Source organism: Ictalurus furcatus, chromosome 5 (genome assembly GCF_023375685.1).
Source record: "Ictalurus furcatus strain D&B chromosome 5, Billie_1.0, whole genome shotgun sequence".
NCBI classification, from domain to species: Eukaryota; Metazoa; Chordata; class Actinopteri; order Siluriformes; family Ictaluridae; genus Ictalurus; species Ictalurus furcatus.
Genome location: NC_071259.1, coordinates 10,864,364 through 10,878,147, shown reverse-complemented (window position 1 = coordinate 10,878,147; position 13,784 = coordinate 10,864,364). Strand labels below are relative to the sequence as shown.

The following is a 13,784-nucleotide window of genomic DNA, read 5'->3' as shown; positions in this document are numbered from 1 at the left end:
GGCAGCAGGGCTATCCGAATTACTGGGGCTTCCCGCTGCCAGGGGACTACACTGCACCACGTAAGCAGCCAGAGGTCGCAGCCCCGGAGCCTCCGCCTGAGGTCAACAGAGCTCCAGCCAGAGACCCGTGGGGAGGTCTCTGCCACCGAGAAAGCTGCCCTGCTGTCCTGTCCTTCTGAGGAAGCTGTCCCACTGCCCTGTCCTGCTGAGGAAGCTGTCCCGCTGCCCTGTCCTGCTGAGGAAGCTGTTCCACTGTCCTGTCCTGTGGAGGAAGCTGTCCCGATGCCCTGTCCTGCTAAGGAAGCTGTCCCGCTGCCCTGTCCTGCTGAGGAAGCTGTTCCACTGTCCTGTCCTGTGGAGGAAGCCGTCCTGCTGCCCTGTCCTGCGGAGGAAGCTGTCCCGCTGCCTTGTTCTGCTGAGAAAGCTGTCCCGCTGCCCTGTCCTGCTGAGGAGGCTGTTCCGCTGTCCTGTCCTGCCGAGGAAGCTGTCCTGTCCTGCTGAGGAAGCTGTTCCGCTGTCCTGCCCTGCCGAGGAAGCTGTCCCGCTGTCCTGGCCTGCCGAGGAAGCTGTCCCGCTGTCCTAGACTGCCGAGGAAGCTGTCCTGCTGTCCTGCCCAGCCGAGGAAGCTGTCCCGCTGTCCTGCCCCGCTGGGGATATCGCCCAGCGTTCCAGTTCCGCTGAAGATGTCGCCCAGCTTTCCAGTCCCGCTGAGAACGGCGCCCCAAGTTCCAATCTCATTGGGGGTGGTGCTCCGCCTGTCTGCTGCCCGGCAATGGCCGCTTTGTTTTCCGATGCATCGAGAGACAGCTCACACAGGGGCCCTGAACCGCCGTTGGAGGGGGGTGCTTGTTGGCGCTCCTCCCGGAGCGCCTTTGGAGGGGGGTTCTGTTATGCTCCCGCCGGCAGATGGCACTGCGGCGTCGACATGCACGAGCAGCTGTAGAGAGCGCGCGTGCATGAGACTGAACTGTGGCATACGGACACGTGCCTTTGTTTTGGTTGTGGTCCTCCTTCTGTTTAAGCATTGGTTGATGTTCGAGGGTGTCTTTATTTGCTAAACACGCTGATCTGCACCTGCTTCTGCCTCACCTCCCGTTTCGTTAACAGAATCCCATTGACATTCCAGGAGCATATCTTAAGAGTACCTACTGACATTGTTGACTATAACAGGAATAAATAAAAAGCACATAAAAAATATTCCTTATAAAACAATGCATCCCAAAAATGTCTAGAATAAACTGAAAGGGAGTAATAATAATAATAGAAAATCAAAACATAGAACACCGAACTATAATACAAAAAAGTGTATACTACACTAGAGTATGAGTCCAGCATTACATGGAGTTGGTTCAACAACACAACCCAGTGTGTACGAGAATCCTGAACGACAAAAGCTCAGTCCAAGTGACGCAAATGCCCAGCTTTCACTCGTATCCATCGTGTCCAAATAAAAAGAAGCATAATGTATAGCAGCTCAAAGGAAAAGGAAAAAAAAACATGAATATATCGTGCACTGACTTATGATGCCATTGTTGTGCATAGTCATAAGATAAGATATGTCCAAAAGGTCTCTAGGCAATACAAAAGGCCATGCCGCAGAGCAATTTCTTTCAGGTAGACTTGGGTATTTCACTGAATGACAGCAAATAGCTGTCCAGTTCTGATGGGTCAGCAAAGACCTTAACAGCTCTTTGATATCGCACTTTGAGAATTGCAGGGTAAATCTGAGCATACGTCATGCCTATGGCCCTCAGTTTGTTTGTTTTTTGACATCATCAAACCTCTTGTGTTTACGTATGACGGTTGAAGAAAAATCTTGATAGATTCTCACCTTAGAATTTTTGACTATTAGTGCTTGATCGCCCGAATCCCTTGCCGCAGTGACAACATGCTCTTTGTTCGAGTATTTATGAAATCTCACCAGGATAGCACAGGGATATTGAGACGTTGATTTAACAGACTCAAGTTGCCCTGTTTTCGTTGAAAAATGTATCAAACACACCAGCGTCACCGGTGGGTTTGATACATTTTGACTGGAATTTCGGCTGGAATTCTGAGTATTGCTCTGGTCTGACAGTCTTCAATTTTCATTCAATTGGTTGTCTGCTTCGATTAAATCAAGGTTTAATTGTACTAAATGTTCATTTAGGCTATTCTGTAATAGTCTTAACAAACTTTCTTTGATGTCATGAAAAATGTTGTTTGGTGTCAACACTGCAATTGTTACGTTGTAATCTGGACTTAGATTAGGTCTCTGACTAACAAGCTGGTGTGACGGTATTAAGCTTTCATTCAGTTGGTTGATCGCATCAGTGAAATATGGGTTCAGAGTTGTGTAGGGATCATGATTTAACAGACTATTTGAAGAACTCTGGTTTTCACCATAGCAGAAAACATGGGGTGATGTCGGTATATTCAGTTAAAAATTTTTAGCTTCTGAACCTGAAATGCAATTCAGATGTTTCTGTGCCATATCTATCGTAGAATATTTTTAACAATTTTATGTTCACTGGGACACACCTATTCAAGGATTTGATGGTATCGTACAAGGATGGAACAATTTCCCTACCTGAATTGTTTTTAATTATATTATCTCGATATACAAAACATTCCAAAAAAAAAAAAAAAAGACAAAAAAAATAAAAATAAAAAAGTTGCCTTTATTTGGTAGAATTCTCTCAATACGATGTTGAGCACCTCTAGTTGTCCGATTGTCATGATTTCCCCTTGCGCAACGCGCTCCGAAGCTCAAGTGCGCACTTCCGGGTTTTACAATGACAGTGACTTTGTTTACTTTTAACACGTGTGCATTTGTTATGATTTCTATCCTGTCTCCGCCCCTGTATTGTCATTGGTTGGTTCCTGTATGTTATCATTGTATTCAGCTGTTCTCTGTTTTCCCCATGAATATGTTTAGTATTTAAACCCCTCTTGCACTTGAATCATCATCATGAAGTCGGGGTGTCTGCAGCTTATGAATATGACACAAACAAAATATAAATGCATGTAATAAATGAAAGATTTTACAGTAGGAAGTATTCATACTTTTATATTGCGACTTATGTGAAGTTTGCAGGATTGCTCTAGGCTGCGGTACTACAATGGATATTGGTCTTCGGATAGATTGTTGTTCCAGTGGTCTTGGATTCAAATGGCCTTGTATGGATGTTTCAGGATACTCACTACACAGGTCTAAGGGACAAAATGAAATTACCTGGTAGGTTTGCATTCGTTTTATACAATTTTGTAGACACTAGAATCAGGTGAGCATAGTTTGGTCTTGCTCTGTAATAAAAAAATTATTGAAAATTAAACTTTAGGTATAAACCTATACCTGAATACATAGTGACCGGTTAAGTGTATGGAGCTTGTCAATTTTCTGAATATTTCATATGTTAAAATATTGTATTGATTAATATAAAAATGTAATTGACATGTAAATAATGAGTAGCTTCTCCTCTGGGAGAGTGGAGTGGGGGAATATGGTTGGAGGGGGTATTGGGACATATTTTTGCAGGAAACTCAAAAACTCTGGGGCTGCTTTGCATCCTCTGGCACTGGAAACCTGCAGCGTTTGGAAGGCAAGATGGATTAATTGAAGTATCAGGAAATCCTAGGAGAAAACGTCATGCTGCCTGTGAGGAAGCTGAAGCTTGGGCGTCATTGGACCTTCCAACAGGACAATGATCCCAAGCATACTTCAAATTCCACCAAGGCCTGGTTGCAGAAGAAGTCCTGGAAGATTCTACAGGGCCATCACAGTCACCTGACTTGGACCCCATACAAAATCTCTGGTGGGATTTGAAGAAAGCGGTTGCAACACGCAAACCCAAGAATATTACTGAACTGGAGGCCATTGCTCATTAGGAATGAGCTAAGATTCTTCAGGAACGCTGCCAGAAGCTGGTGTCTGGCTATGCATCTCGATTGCAGCAGGTCATAACAGCAAAAGGTTGCTCTACTAAGTACTAAAGATGCTTGCCATGAAGGAGTTGAATAATTTTGAAACTGGAGAACTCATTATAAGTTGCATTTTTAGTTGAATTTGGGGAAACCAACCACTTAAAGTATTCGTTGTGTTGAACTATTTTAATTGCTTTTGTCTGATTTGTTCATTACAAACAGCTGAAAGTTAGTAAATTTTGACAATAAACTTGATTTGCAATGGGGGTTGACTAATTTTGATTGCAACTTTGTGTGTGTGTGTGTGTGTGTGTGTGTGTGTGTGTGTGTGTGTGTGTGCTTGTGGGTACTGTGTGTAGGCTTGCTGCAATACCTTTTTTTGTTACCGGTGTTACACGGTGTTCGGCTGCACACCAATTATATCACTTGCTCACTGTGGCACCGGCCCCACTATCATTTTGCTTTTTTTTTGTTTTGATTTGTTTTGTTGTTGTTGTTGTGTATTTCATTAAGAATAATAATTAACCCATCATTCAAGCAATTGCCGCCCCCGAATTGCCGGTAATTTGAAAGCGAAAGTGAAATGCGCACGGCGACACGGCCATTCATAAGTGATTTAAAAGTGAGAGGGAAATATTACTGGTGTCATCACAGGTTGATTAACTGGTCCTCACCGTTAAATCCCTAGTTTGTAATGGTCCTATAATTTAGGTATATGGTTTAACATCTATGGGTTGTGTGAACAGCCCTTTGGTCATTAACATTTGACCTACACCTGCTTGATGATGAGTAGCTTCTCTCTATGTATGTATGAATGTATGTCTGGGAATGGTTGTATCATTAACATATATTGGGTATGGGAATAGCCCTATGATCATTAAAAGTTGGCCTACACCTGTCAAATAATTAAGATTGATGATGAGTAGCTTCTCTCTCTATTTCTCTCTTTGTGAGGGTGGGTGTATGAATGTGGAAGGGGAAGGGGGGGACATATTTTTGGCAGGAAATCTGTGTGTGTGGGGGGGCAGCTTCAAGCACAAACTTTCCATGCAATTTCAGTGATACATGTTAGACCTGAAAGTATATATGTATGTACATATGGTTTTTAATGGTTTTTATTTTTTAAAATAAATAACTATATTTAACATATTGTGTGGTAACATTTTGAACTGGAGCACTCTATATGCACATCATTTATGTATGTGTATTTATGTGTGTTCACACAGGTCCAGGAGTGGTTGTGTCTGAACTGTCAGATGCAGAGAGCCCTGGGAATGGATATGACCACACCTTGCTCTAAGAGTCAGCAGCAGATTCACGCTTCCTCCCAACAAACTAAAGCAGACCCTGTGATACCTCCTCATTCCCTGCCTTCAGCTCAGCCAAAATTGCAGACTCAACCCCAAACCCTACTCCATTCCAAAATCCAACCACAGGTTCAAAGCCAGACCTCACTTGGACCTCAGAAAGAAAGTGAAACTACTGGCCCTTACCAGAAAGGACCTCAAAAAAATGTTCTTTCAGCCCAAACTGGACCTCCTCAAATTGCACATCAAGGAGCCCAATCAGGTTCCCAGGATCAGAGTGTCGAGTTTAGGCAGAGAGGCCCAGGTGGAGCACCCCAAACTAGCCCACGGATCCCTCACCCTGGTGCTGTGCCATTACCAGGCTTGGCAAAAGCACCGTCACAGCCAGACCTTGGCCGTGCATCACCGGTTCACCATGCTGGACAATCAGAGCATATCCGCAGTGCTGGAAATTCCCCAGCTCGCCGTCCAGCCTCAGTACACGAGACCCCTCCTCAGGATGGCTTGACAAAGCTATTTGGTTTTGGGGCATCATTGCTGAACCAGGCAAGCACACTAATCTCAGTCGATCCACTCCCTGGAGGAGGAGCTTCAGCACAACCCTCTCCTGCCCGACAACAGGGCACCCAGGGTACTAAGGTGATCTTCAGTGATGGTAATGCTAAAGCTATGACTGGAGCTCCTGGCTCAGACAAACAAGGAACAGGAGGAACCATGCTTCCCCAGGGTCCATATGTCCCTCCACAAAAACAGCCTCAACAACAGCAGCAGTCAATGGCATCACATCATCAAAAGGCATCACAGTTGCCAGCTCACCATCAAAAGGCAGCACAGCAGCAGTCACCGGCACATCGTCAAATGCTGCCGACACAGCGGCAGCCACTGGCACATCATCAAAAATCTCCACAGCAGCAGCAATCACCATTGAATCAGGTGCAGAAGACCAAAGTCAGCTGCCCCTTATGTAAGACTGAACTTAATATAGGATCCGGTGAGCCACCCAATTACAATTCCTGCACACAATGTCACGCGCAGGTCTGCAATATGTGCGGCTTCAATCCGACACCTCACCTTGTGGAGGTAAGTATACAACACATACTCAAAATCACTCATAGTGGCACCAGACATAGTGTACATTCAACCTGAATCACTCATGGTCTCACATGGAAAATCTTTTTTGTTCACACTTTTAAAAAAAAATTTTTCTCAAATGCAGGTACAATGTATAATTTTCCCCTTATGTGCAGTCCTTAAACATAACAGTATAAACATTTGCTATAGCACTATTTAGTACACTTCACTTGCAATTAATTAGTATGTATATATATATATATATATAATAATATAATATATTAATATCACTTGTATTACTTCTACATCTGTGTGTGTGTGTGTGTGTGTGTGTGTGTGTGTGTGTGTGTTTGTGTTTTCACTGATATGCATCAATTTTGTTTGTATACTTGTAAAGCAGATTTACAATGCATGCAGGCACTGTGCTGGTGTGGTTCTAATAATAATATTGTACAAAGAACAGAATATTGAAGATGCACAAGCATCTTCATTGAAACGAACCAGAAAAATAAAGGGATGGAATAATAAAGCCTTTTTATTTTTGGTCTTGTACACTAGGCACTGACATCTGTGAAACATTCAGACAATTGTATATTGTATTGGTTAAAAGTTCTGTAAAGCCCTATATTTGATTCTTTTTCAGTTTTTTATTTTATAGATACTAATTTACTAACCATTTACACTTGCACTCATGTAAAATCCTAACTGTTTAATGGTCATTTTGTATTTTGATAAAAATACAACAAAATAATTATTTTATAAAATAATTCACTCTAATTATTAGGCCAGTTTGTAGTCCAGTTTGTCACATTATGACTTGATTATTTAAATGAATACATAGGGGAAGATGATGACTATGCATCAGCAATTGAGACTGTGAGGTCCACCACATGGAGTTATTCAGGGGTGTGATCAATAACAGTCTAATACCTACTAGACTGTTAGTGACCATGAGCAGAGTTATGACCAGTTTATTAGTCTTTTATTAGAATATTTGTTCCTTGGTGCAAAATAAATGGGCACATAAATGGTCTATACTTATATAGCACTTTTTAACCTTAGCTGTTCTACAAAGCACTTAATATACTGTTTCTCATTCACCCATTCACACGCACACATACACACACAGCATTCAAGGCTGCTATTGGGAGCAACTTGGGGTTCAATGTCGTGTACAAGGACAGTTTGTTCAATTCGTGTCGTGTACAAGGACATTTTGTGGAGGGGACAAGGATCAAACCGCCAGCCATACAATTCGTGGACAACCCACCCTACCACCTGAGCCACAGTCACCCCACATAACAAAATTCATGTAGTGTAGCTGTCACAAAACCTACAAAATGACAGATAATTAAAATCAGCTTGAGTTTGCGGGACACTTGCTGCGGGAATGATAAAGGCAAAGAAAAAAAAATAATAATGCATGGCCGCTTAAGCACTGACATAGAAATCCTGCATGTTACCACAGCACTATCTTAGCACACATACAGTACCACGTTCATTTAAATTCTATAGTTAAATACTATAGGGGCAGTGGTTACTCAGTAATTAAAGGCTGTGGGTTACTGATCAGAAGTTCAGGAGTTCAAGCCCCAGCACTGCCAAGCCACCACTGTTGGGCCCTTGGGCAACGCCCTTAACCCTCAATTGCTCAGTTGTATAAATGAGATAAAAGTAAGTCACTCTGGATAAGGGCGTCTGCCAAATGCCATAAATGTTAGTGTATAATTATTGTACCTGTAGTACAAGACTCGATCACGCTCACTTTATATTTTACATAATCTTGTAATTAGATACTTATTTAAATTAGTTTTATCATAAGTTTTGAAGAGTATGTTGTTCCATACGCCACCTGGTGGTTATTGTGTGAAGCACAACAAATGAATTTAAATTCTTGGAATCGTGCCTGCAGTATACCACATGACGAATTGCGTGATACCATGTGAAAAAACTCGCATTCTTAAAGGCCACATCTGTACTTCCAGTTACACACCAACAGTCTATAGCAGTTTAAGATTTCTTCTTAGGACTTGCACCCAGCTGGAAAGAGCAAAGTGCATATGCAAAGTAAGGTGCTCGATTTTCTTTTTTTTTTTTTTTTTCCAGTTTCATTTTTATTGAACATTTCTGCTGTACATTTCTGCTGAACATTTCTACTGAACATTTCTGCTGAACATTTCTATTGAACATTTCTGCTGAACATTTCCGCTGAACTAAACATTTCTGCTGAACATTTCTGCTGAACCTTTCTGCTGAACTAAACATTTCTGCTGAACATTTCTGCTGAACTAAACATTTCTGCTGAACATTTCTGCTGAACATTTCTGCTGAACTAAACATTTCTGCTGAACATTTCTGCTGAACATAGGTGCTCTATTTTCATGTTCAGTGCTAGGCATAGCAGAAAAGCACAGGAAAGGGGTTGAGTTTAAATTAATACATTATCAAGAGGTTTAATGCGTTTAATACATTAATAAATTAAATGCAAGATTCATGATATTTGAGAATTAAAGCTGCATGCCCAATAGTTTTATTTAGATAAACTGCTTCATACAATCTCTAACAGTGAAAAGCAGTTTCACACTTTTTTGAACAGAATTATATGTAGGTGTATGTATAGTTATTGAATCTTTTGACAATGTTGAAATAATATTTTGAGAGCAGATTTGCATAAGCAACAAAAGAAGGTCATGCATGAGAGAGATTATCTGAACATGTTTTATATATTTATATATAACTTGTGTTGTAATACAAATAGTGAACATCTATGAAATCCAGTTGTAAGCAATGGGACAAAACTTATACTGCTGTGCTTAAAGAGATGAAAACACCATTTTAACCCTGAAACTGCAAAATGGGTTTGAAAATTCCATTGCATCTGTAAATTTTGAATGTCACACCACTCTTTGATCATGCTATTTAAGAGCACTCATCTGAATTCAATTCAGTGTCTCCGTCATTGCAGACCTGAACAGAGCTCAGTACAGAACTGTTAATATAGTAGAGAGTGCAAATAAGTGGGAGGAATTTCAGACAGGGCTTTAGTTTTTACCAACAAACACTTTCAACAAAGATTTTCTTCATTTAGATGGAGTGGCTGTGACTCAGGTGGTTGAGCGGGTTGTCCACTAATCGTAGGGTTGGCGGTTTGATTCCTGGCTCACATGACTCCACATACCGAAGTGTCCTTAGGCAAGACACTGAACCCCAAGTTGCTCCCGATGGCAAGTTAGCGCCGTGCATTGCAGCTCTGCTACCATTGGTGTGTGAATGTGTGTGTGAATGGGTGAATGAGACACAGTGTAAAGCGCTTTGGAGAAAAGCGCTATATAAGTGCAGACCATTTAGATCTGATCTTTGAACTTAATTTAATTATAGATATAATGCAGTCAAGATCATATATTCATGTTAGTTGGCAACAAGCTAGAAGTTTTCTGATAAACTTGGTTGGTCTCACCAGTTTCTGCTTATGGTTAATCCTGATGTATAGGAATATGCTGAAGTAGTATAGAAATGAAGTGCAGTACCACCATGAAAGTGAGAAAATATGTAGGAAGATTTTTAATTTTATGGCATTTGAGCAGAATGATAGAACTGTGTTATGTTGATGGATCCATCAATTTCCCACTGATGCTGCTGGAGGCCAGTGAGCACCTCAACAGGAGGAACTCTATAAGAAGCTATTTCAGATTCACAGTTGCAAGAGGATGACTACAAATGACACTGCATTCGAAGTGTTAGGACTGACACCTAGGCTTGACACCTAGGCTTGTTTGTTTCTTTTTTATGTAGGGTAACCTGTCTTTATATTAAAATATTTCAAGAGTACACCACAACTGAAATTATTTGTATGACATGCTTCAGATGAGAATGTTAACTGTTTATTTATATCATATATTTCCTTTTAATAAAATGCCATGATATAGTACCATACACAAACCAGTTTTTTGCTATTAAAATAAGCTTGTAGAAGTGAGTAATCCCACAGTATAGTATTTAAACACAGCACTAGACTACATATAGTAGATACAAACAAAACATAGATACAAAAATACTTGCAGCAGTGAGTCTATTCTAATTTGGTTAAATTTGGCTATATGGAGAAGATTCTCTGCCAGAGCAAAAAGCAATCAAACTGGTGAAATAGTGTAAACATAAATTTTATTCCTTTTTTATATGCAGACAAAATGCCACACTGAAAAGCAAAACTTTTATTCAAAATCTTCACCTTCAAATAGATGTCATTTGATCTATTTAATAAAGCATATGCTTTATTCCATTAGCAATTTTAAATGGATGACTATCTGTATGAAGTAAGGTTCATTGCTAGTTAAAAAAGCACCTCACGTCATATACACTCACTGTCCACTTTATTAAGAACATCTGTACACCTGCAAATTCAAGCAGTTATCTAATCAGCCAATCATGTGGCAGCAGCCCAATAAAAAAGAATCATGCAGATACAGGTCAAGAGTTTAAGTAAATGTTCACATCAAACATCACAATGAAAAAGTGTGATCTCTGTGACTTTGATCACGGCATGGATGTTGGTACAAGAAGAGCTGGTTTGAGTATTTCATAAACTGCTGATCTCCTGGAAATTTCACACACAATAGTCTCTAGAGTTTAAACAGAATGGAGTGAAGAATAAGGTCAAAGGATAATTGCCAGATTGGTTCGAGCTGCCAGGAAGGACATAGTAACTCAAATAATCACTCTCTACAACCAGATTGAGCAGAAAAGCATCTCAGCATGCACAAATCATTGAACATTGAGTTCGATGGGCTACAAGAGCAGAAGAACACATTGTTCCATGCAAAGTACAGGGATCTGAGACTGTCATGGACACACAAAAATCACTTGCTCAAAAATCACTTAGTCTTTCTACATTTTTTCTAGTTTCAGAGCCTGTGCCCATGATAGCATGACAGCTCAAATTCTTGTTCTTGGCTGACAGGAGTGGAACCTGATGTAGTCTTCTATGGTGCTGTGGCCAATCCACCTCAAGGTTTGATGTGTTGTGCATTCTAAGGTTGTAAAGAGTGCTTATTTGAGTTACTATAGACTTCCTGTCAGCTCAAACCACTCAGGTCATTCTCTTTGGATCTCGCTCATAAACAAGGTGTTTCAGCCTGAAGACCGTCTGCACACAGGTTGTTTTTTTTTTTTATATTTGTTTGTTTTTCAAACCATTCTGTGTAAACCGAATACTTCTTGTGCACAATCCTCCATCAGGTAGTGCTCATGTGAATAAGGCACATCCCTTATTATAAGAAGCTGCAAGATTAGGAAATGTTGCAGTAGTAAATTAGGACACCAGGTAAATTAGGAAAAGTGTGAATTTCAAAAATATAACAGCACAAATGATAGAAAAGCTTTTATTAATTTTACTTGGTTTAAAAAAATAGGAAATAATTAACTCAATCTATAATCAATATTTGTATTCAGACAGCATTTTTGGAATTCTATTGTATTTATGTTGCTGGGAAAAAAAAGAAGAAAAGTTCAACAAGAAGAAAACTTCAAGTGAAGATTAAAATTTTCCCCAGGTCCATAGTTCAACCCAATTATTTTAATAGTCATTTTGTACGTAGTGTATAAGTGGAAGGCAGTAAGACCCAGAGCTTTCTTCTCAGAAAGGACAACCATAGTGTGCAGAGTTTTACACCAGGGAACAGATGGGAGAGAAAGGATGAGATGGGAAGAAAGTGAGAGGGAGTGCACAGTTGAGTGGAATTCATGCTGCACATAATGCAACCTATATAAAATGGACTGTAACACACACACACACACACACACACACACACACACTCACAGAGAGGGTTAAGTGTGTGTCCTTTATTAAGCCATCATTTGTCAAACATGTCCATCAGTTATACACATCATTATGTAATCAGTAAGTCAGCAAAGGATTGTTCACCATTATTAATAGATAGATAGATTGATTTATTCCCCTCTGAAACGGCATGGCAATGGAATGGCAATGCCAACACAGCAAAATCACCAGTGTTGATTTAACACCCAGAGTGTTGAATTTACACCCTACAGTGTTTATATAAGTCCATTGGACTCTGGGTGTTAATTCAACACTAGGGATTTTACTGTGACTGCATTTGATTGTGCTATGCACCAAAGACATTTGGATTTAAGATCAAAAGATAGATGAGACGAGAGTTTAGGATTTCAGCTTTTATTTCCTGGTAGTTACATCTAGATGTGGTAAACAGCATAAAACTTAGAACTTTTTGTATCAGATCACCCAATTTTTAGGCGAGCAAAAGTATAGGAACAGATATGTCCTGAAGTAAATTAAAGTAAATAACACTTAATATTTGGTTGCATATCCCTTGCTTGTAATAGGTGCATCAAGCCTTCGACTCATTGACATCACCAAATTGTTGGCTTCTTTTGTGATGCTTTTCCAGGCTTTTATCGCAGTCTCTTTCAGTTGCTGTTTGTGTCAGGGGGTTTCTCCCATCAGTTTCTTCTTCAGGAGGTGAAATGCATACTCATTTGGGTTAAGGTGTGGTCACTGAAATAAAATCTGGTGCTCACTCACCCCTGATTGAAAATACCTGACTAATTTAATCTTCAAATTAACTGCTAATCCTAGAGGTTCACATACTTTTGCCACTCACAGATATTAACCCCAAATAAAGGATTTTCTTGACATCTTCTTGGTTTCATCTGACTGCTGAAGCCATTGTTTCAAAGCCTGTACAGGGTCTCACTGTTGAAAGGAATTGATCAGGAGAGAGGTACAAATAAATTACAAAACATTAGATGGACCATGGAACACTGTGGAGGCCATCATCAACAAGTGGAAAAAATGTAGCACCACAGTGACGGTGACCAAGAACAGGATGTCCCTCCAAAATTTACAAAAGAACTAGACAAAAGCTTATCTGGGAGGTTTCCAAGAGACCAATTGCAACGTTAAAGGAGCTGTAGGAATATCTGACAAGTACTGATTACTCTCTGCACGTGACAACAATCTCTCATATTCTTCACAAGTCTGGGCTATGGCATAGGCATATGGCATACAGTGCATCCGGAAAGTATTCACAGCGCTTCACTTTTTCCACATTTTGTTATGTTACAGCCTTATTCCAAAATAGATTAAATTCAGTATTTTCCTCAAAATTCTACAAACAATACCCCATAATGAGAATGTGAAAGAAGTTTGTTTGGAATCTTAGCAAATTTATTAAAAATAAAAAACAAAAAAGCACATGTACATAAGTATTCACAGCCTTTGCCATGACACTCAAAATTGAGCTCAGGTGCATCCTGTTTCCACTGATCATCCTGGAGCTGTTTCTACAACTTGATTGGAGTCCACCTTTGGTAAATTCAGTTGATTGGACATGATTTGGAAAGGTACACACCTGTCTATATAAGGTCCCACAGTTAACAATGCATGTCAGAGCATTGTATGGCTAGATAGAAGCCCTTTCTCACAAAAACCAAGCCCCACTAAGTAACACTTCCAAGCCCCACTAA

General features: G+C 40.3%; 1 protein-coding gene across 1 annotated transcript in view; it reads left to right on the top strand.

Moving 5' to 3' along the window:
* The window catches only part of bsna (bassoon presynaptic cytomatrix protein a), a 190,172-nt gene that overhangs the window by 92,154 nt on the left and 84,234 nt on the right, over positions 1 to 13,784 (top strand). Inside the window, exon 3 of the mRNA XM_053624703.1 lies at positions 5,130 to 6,290. Coding sequence (XP_053480678.1) covers positions 5,130 to 6,290 — 1,161 coding nt within the window. The remainder of the gene's footprint in view (positions 1 to 5,129; positions 6,291 to 13,784) is intronic.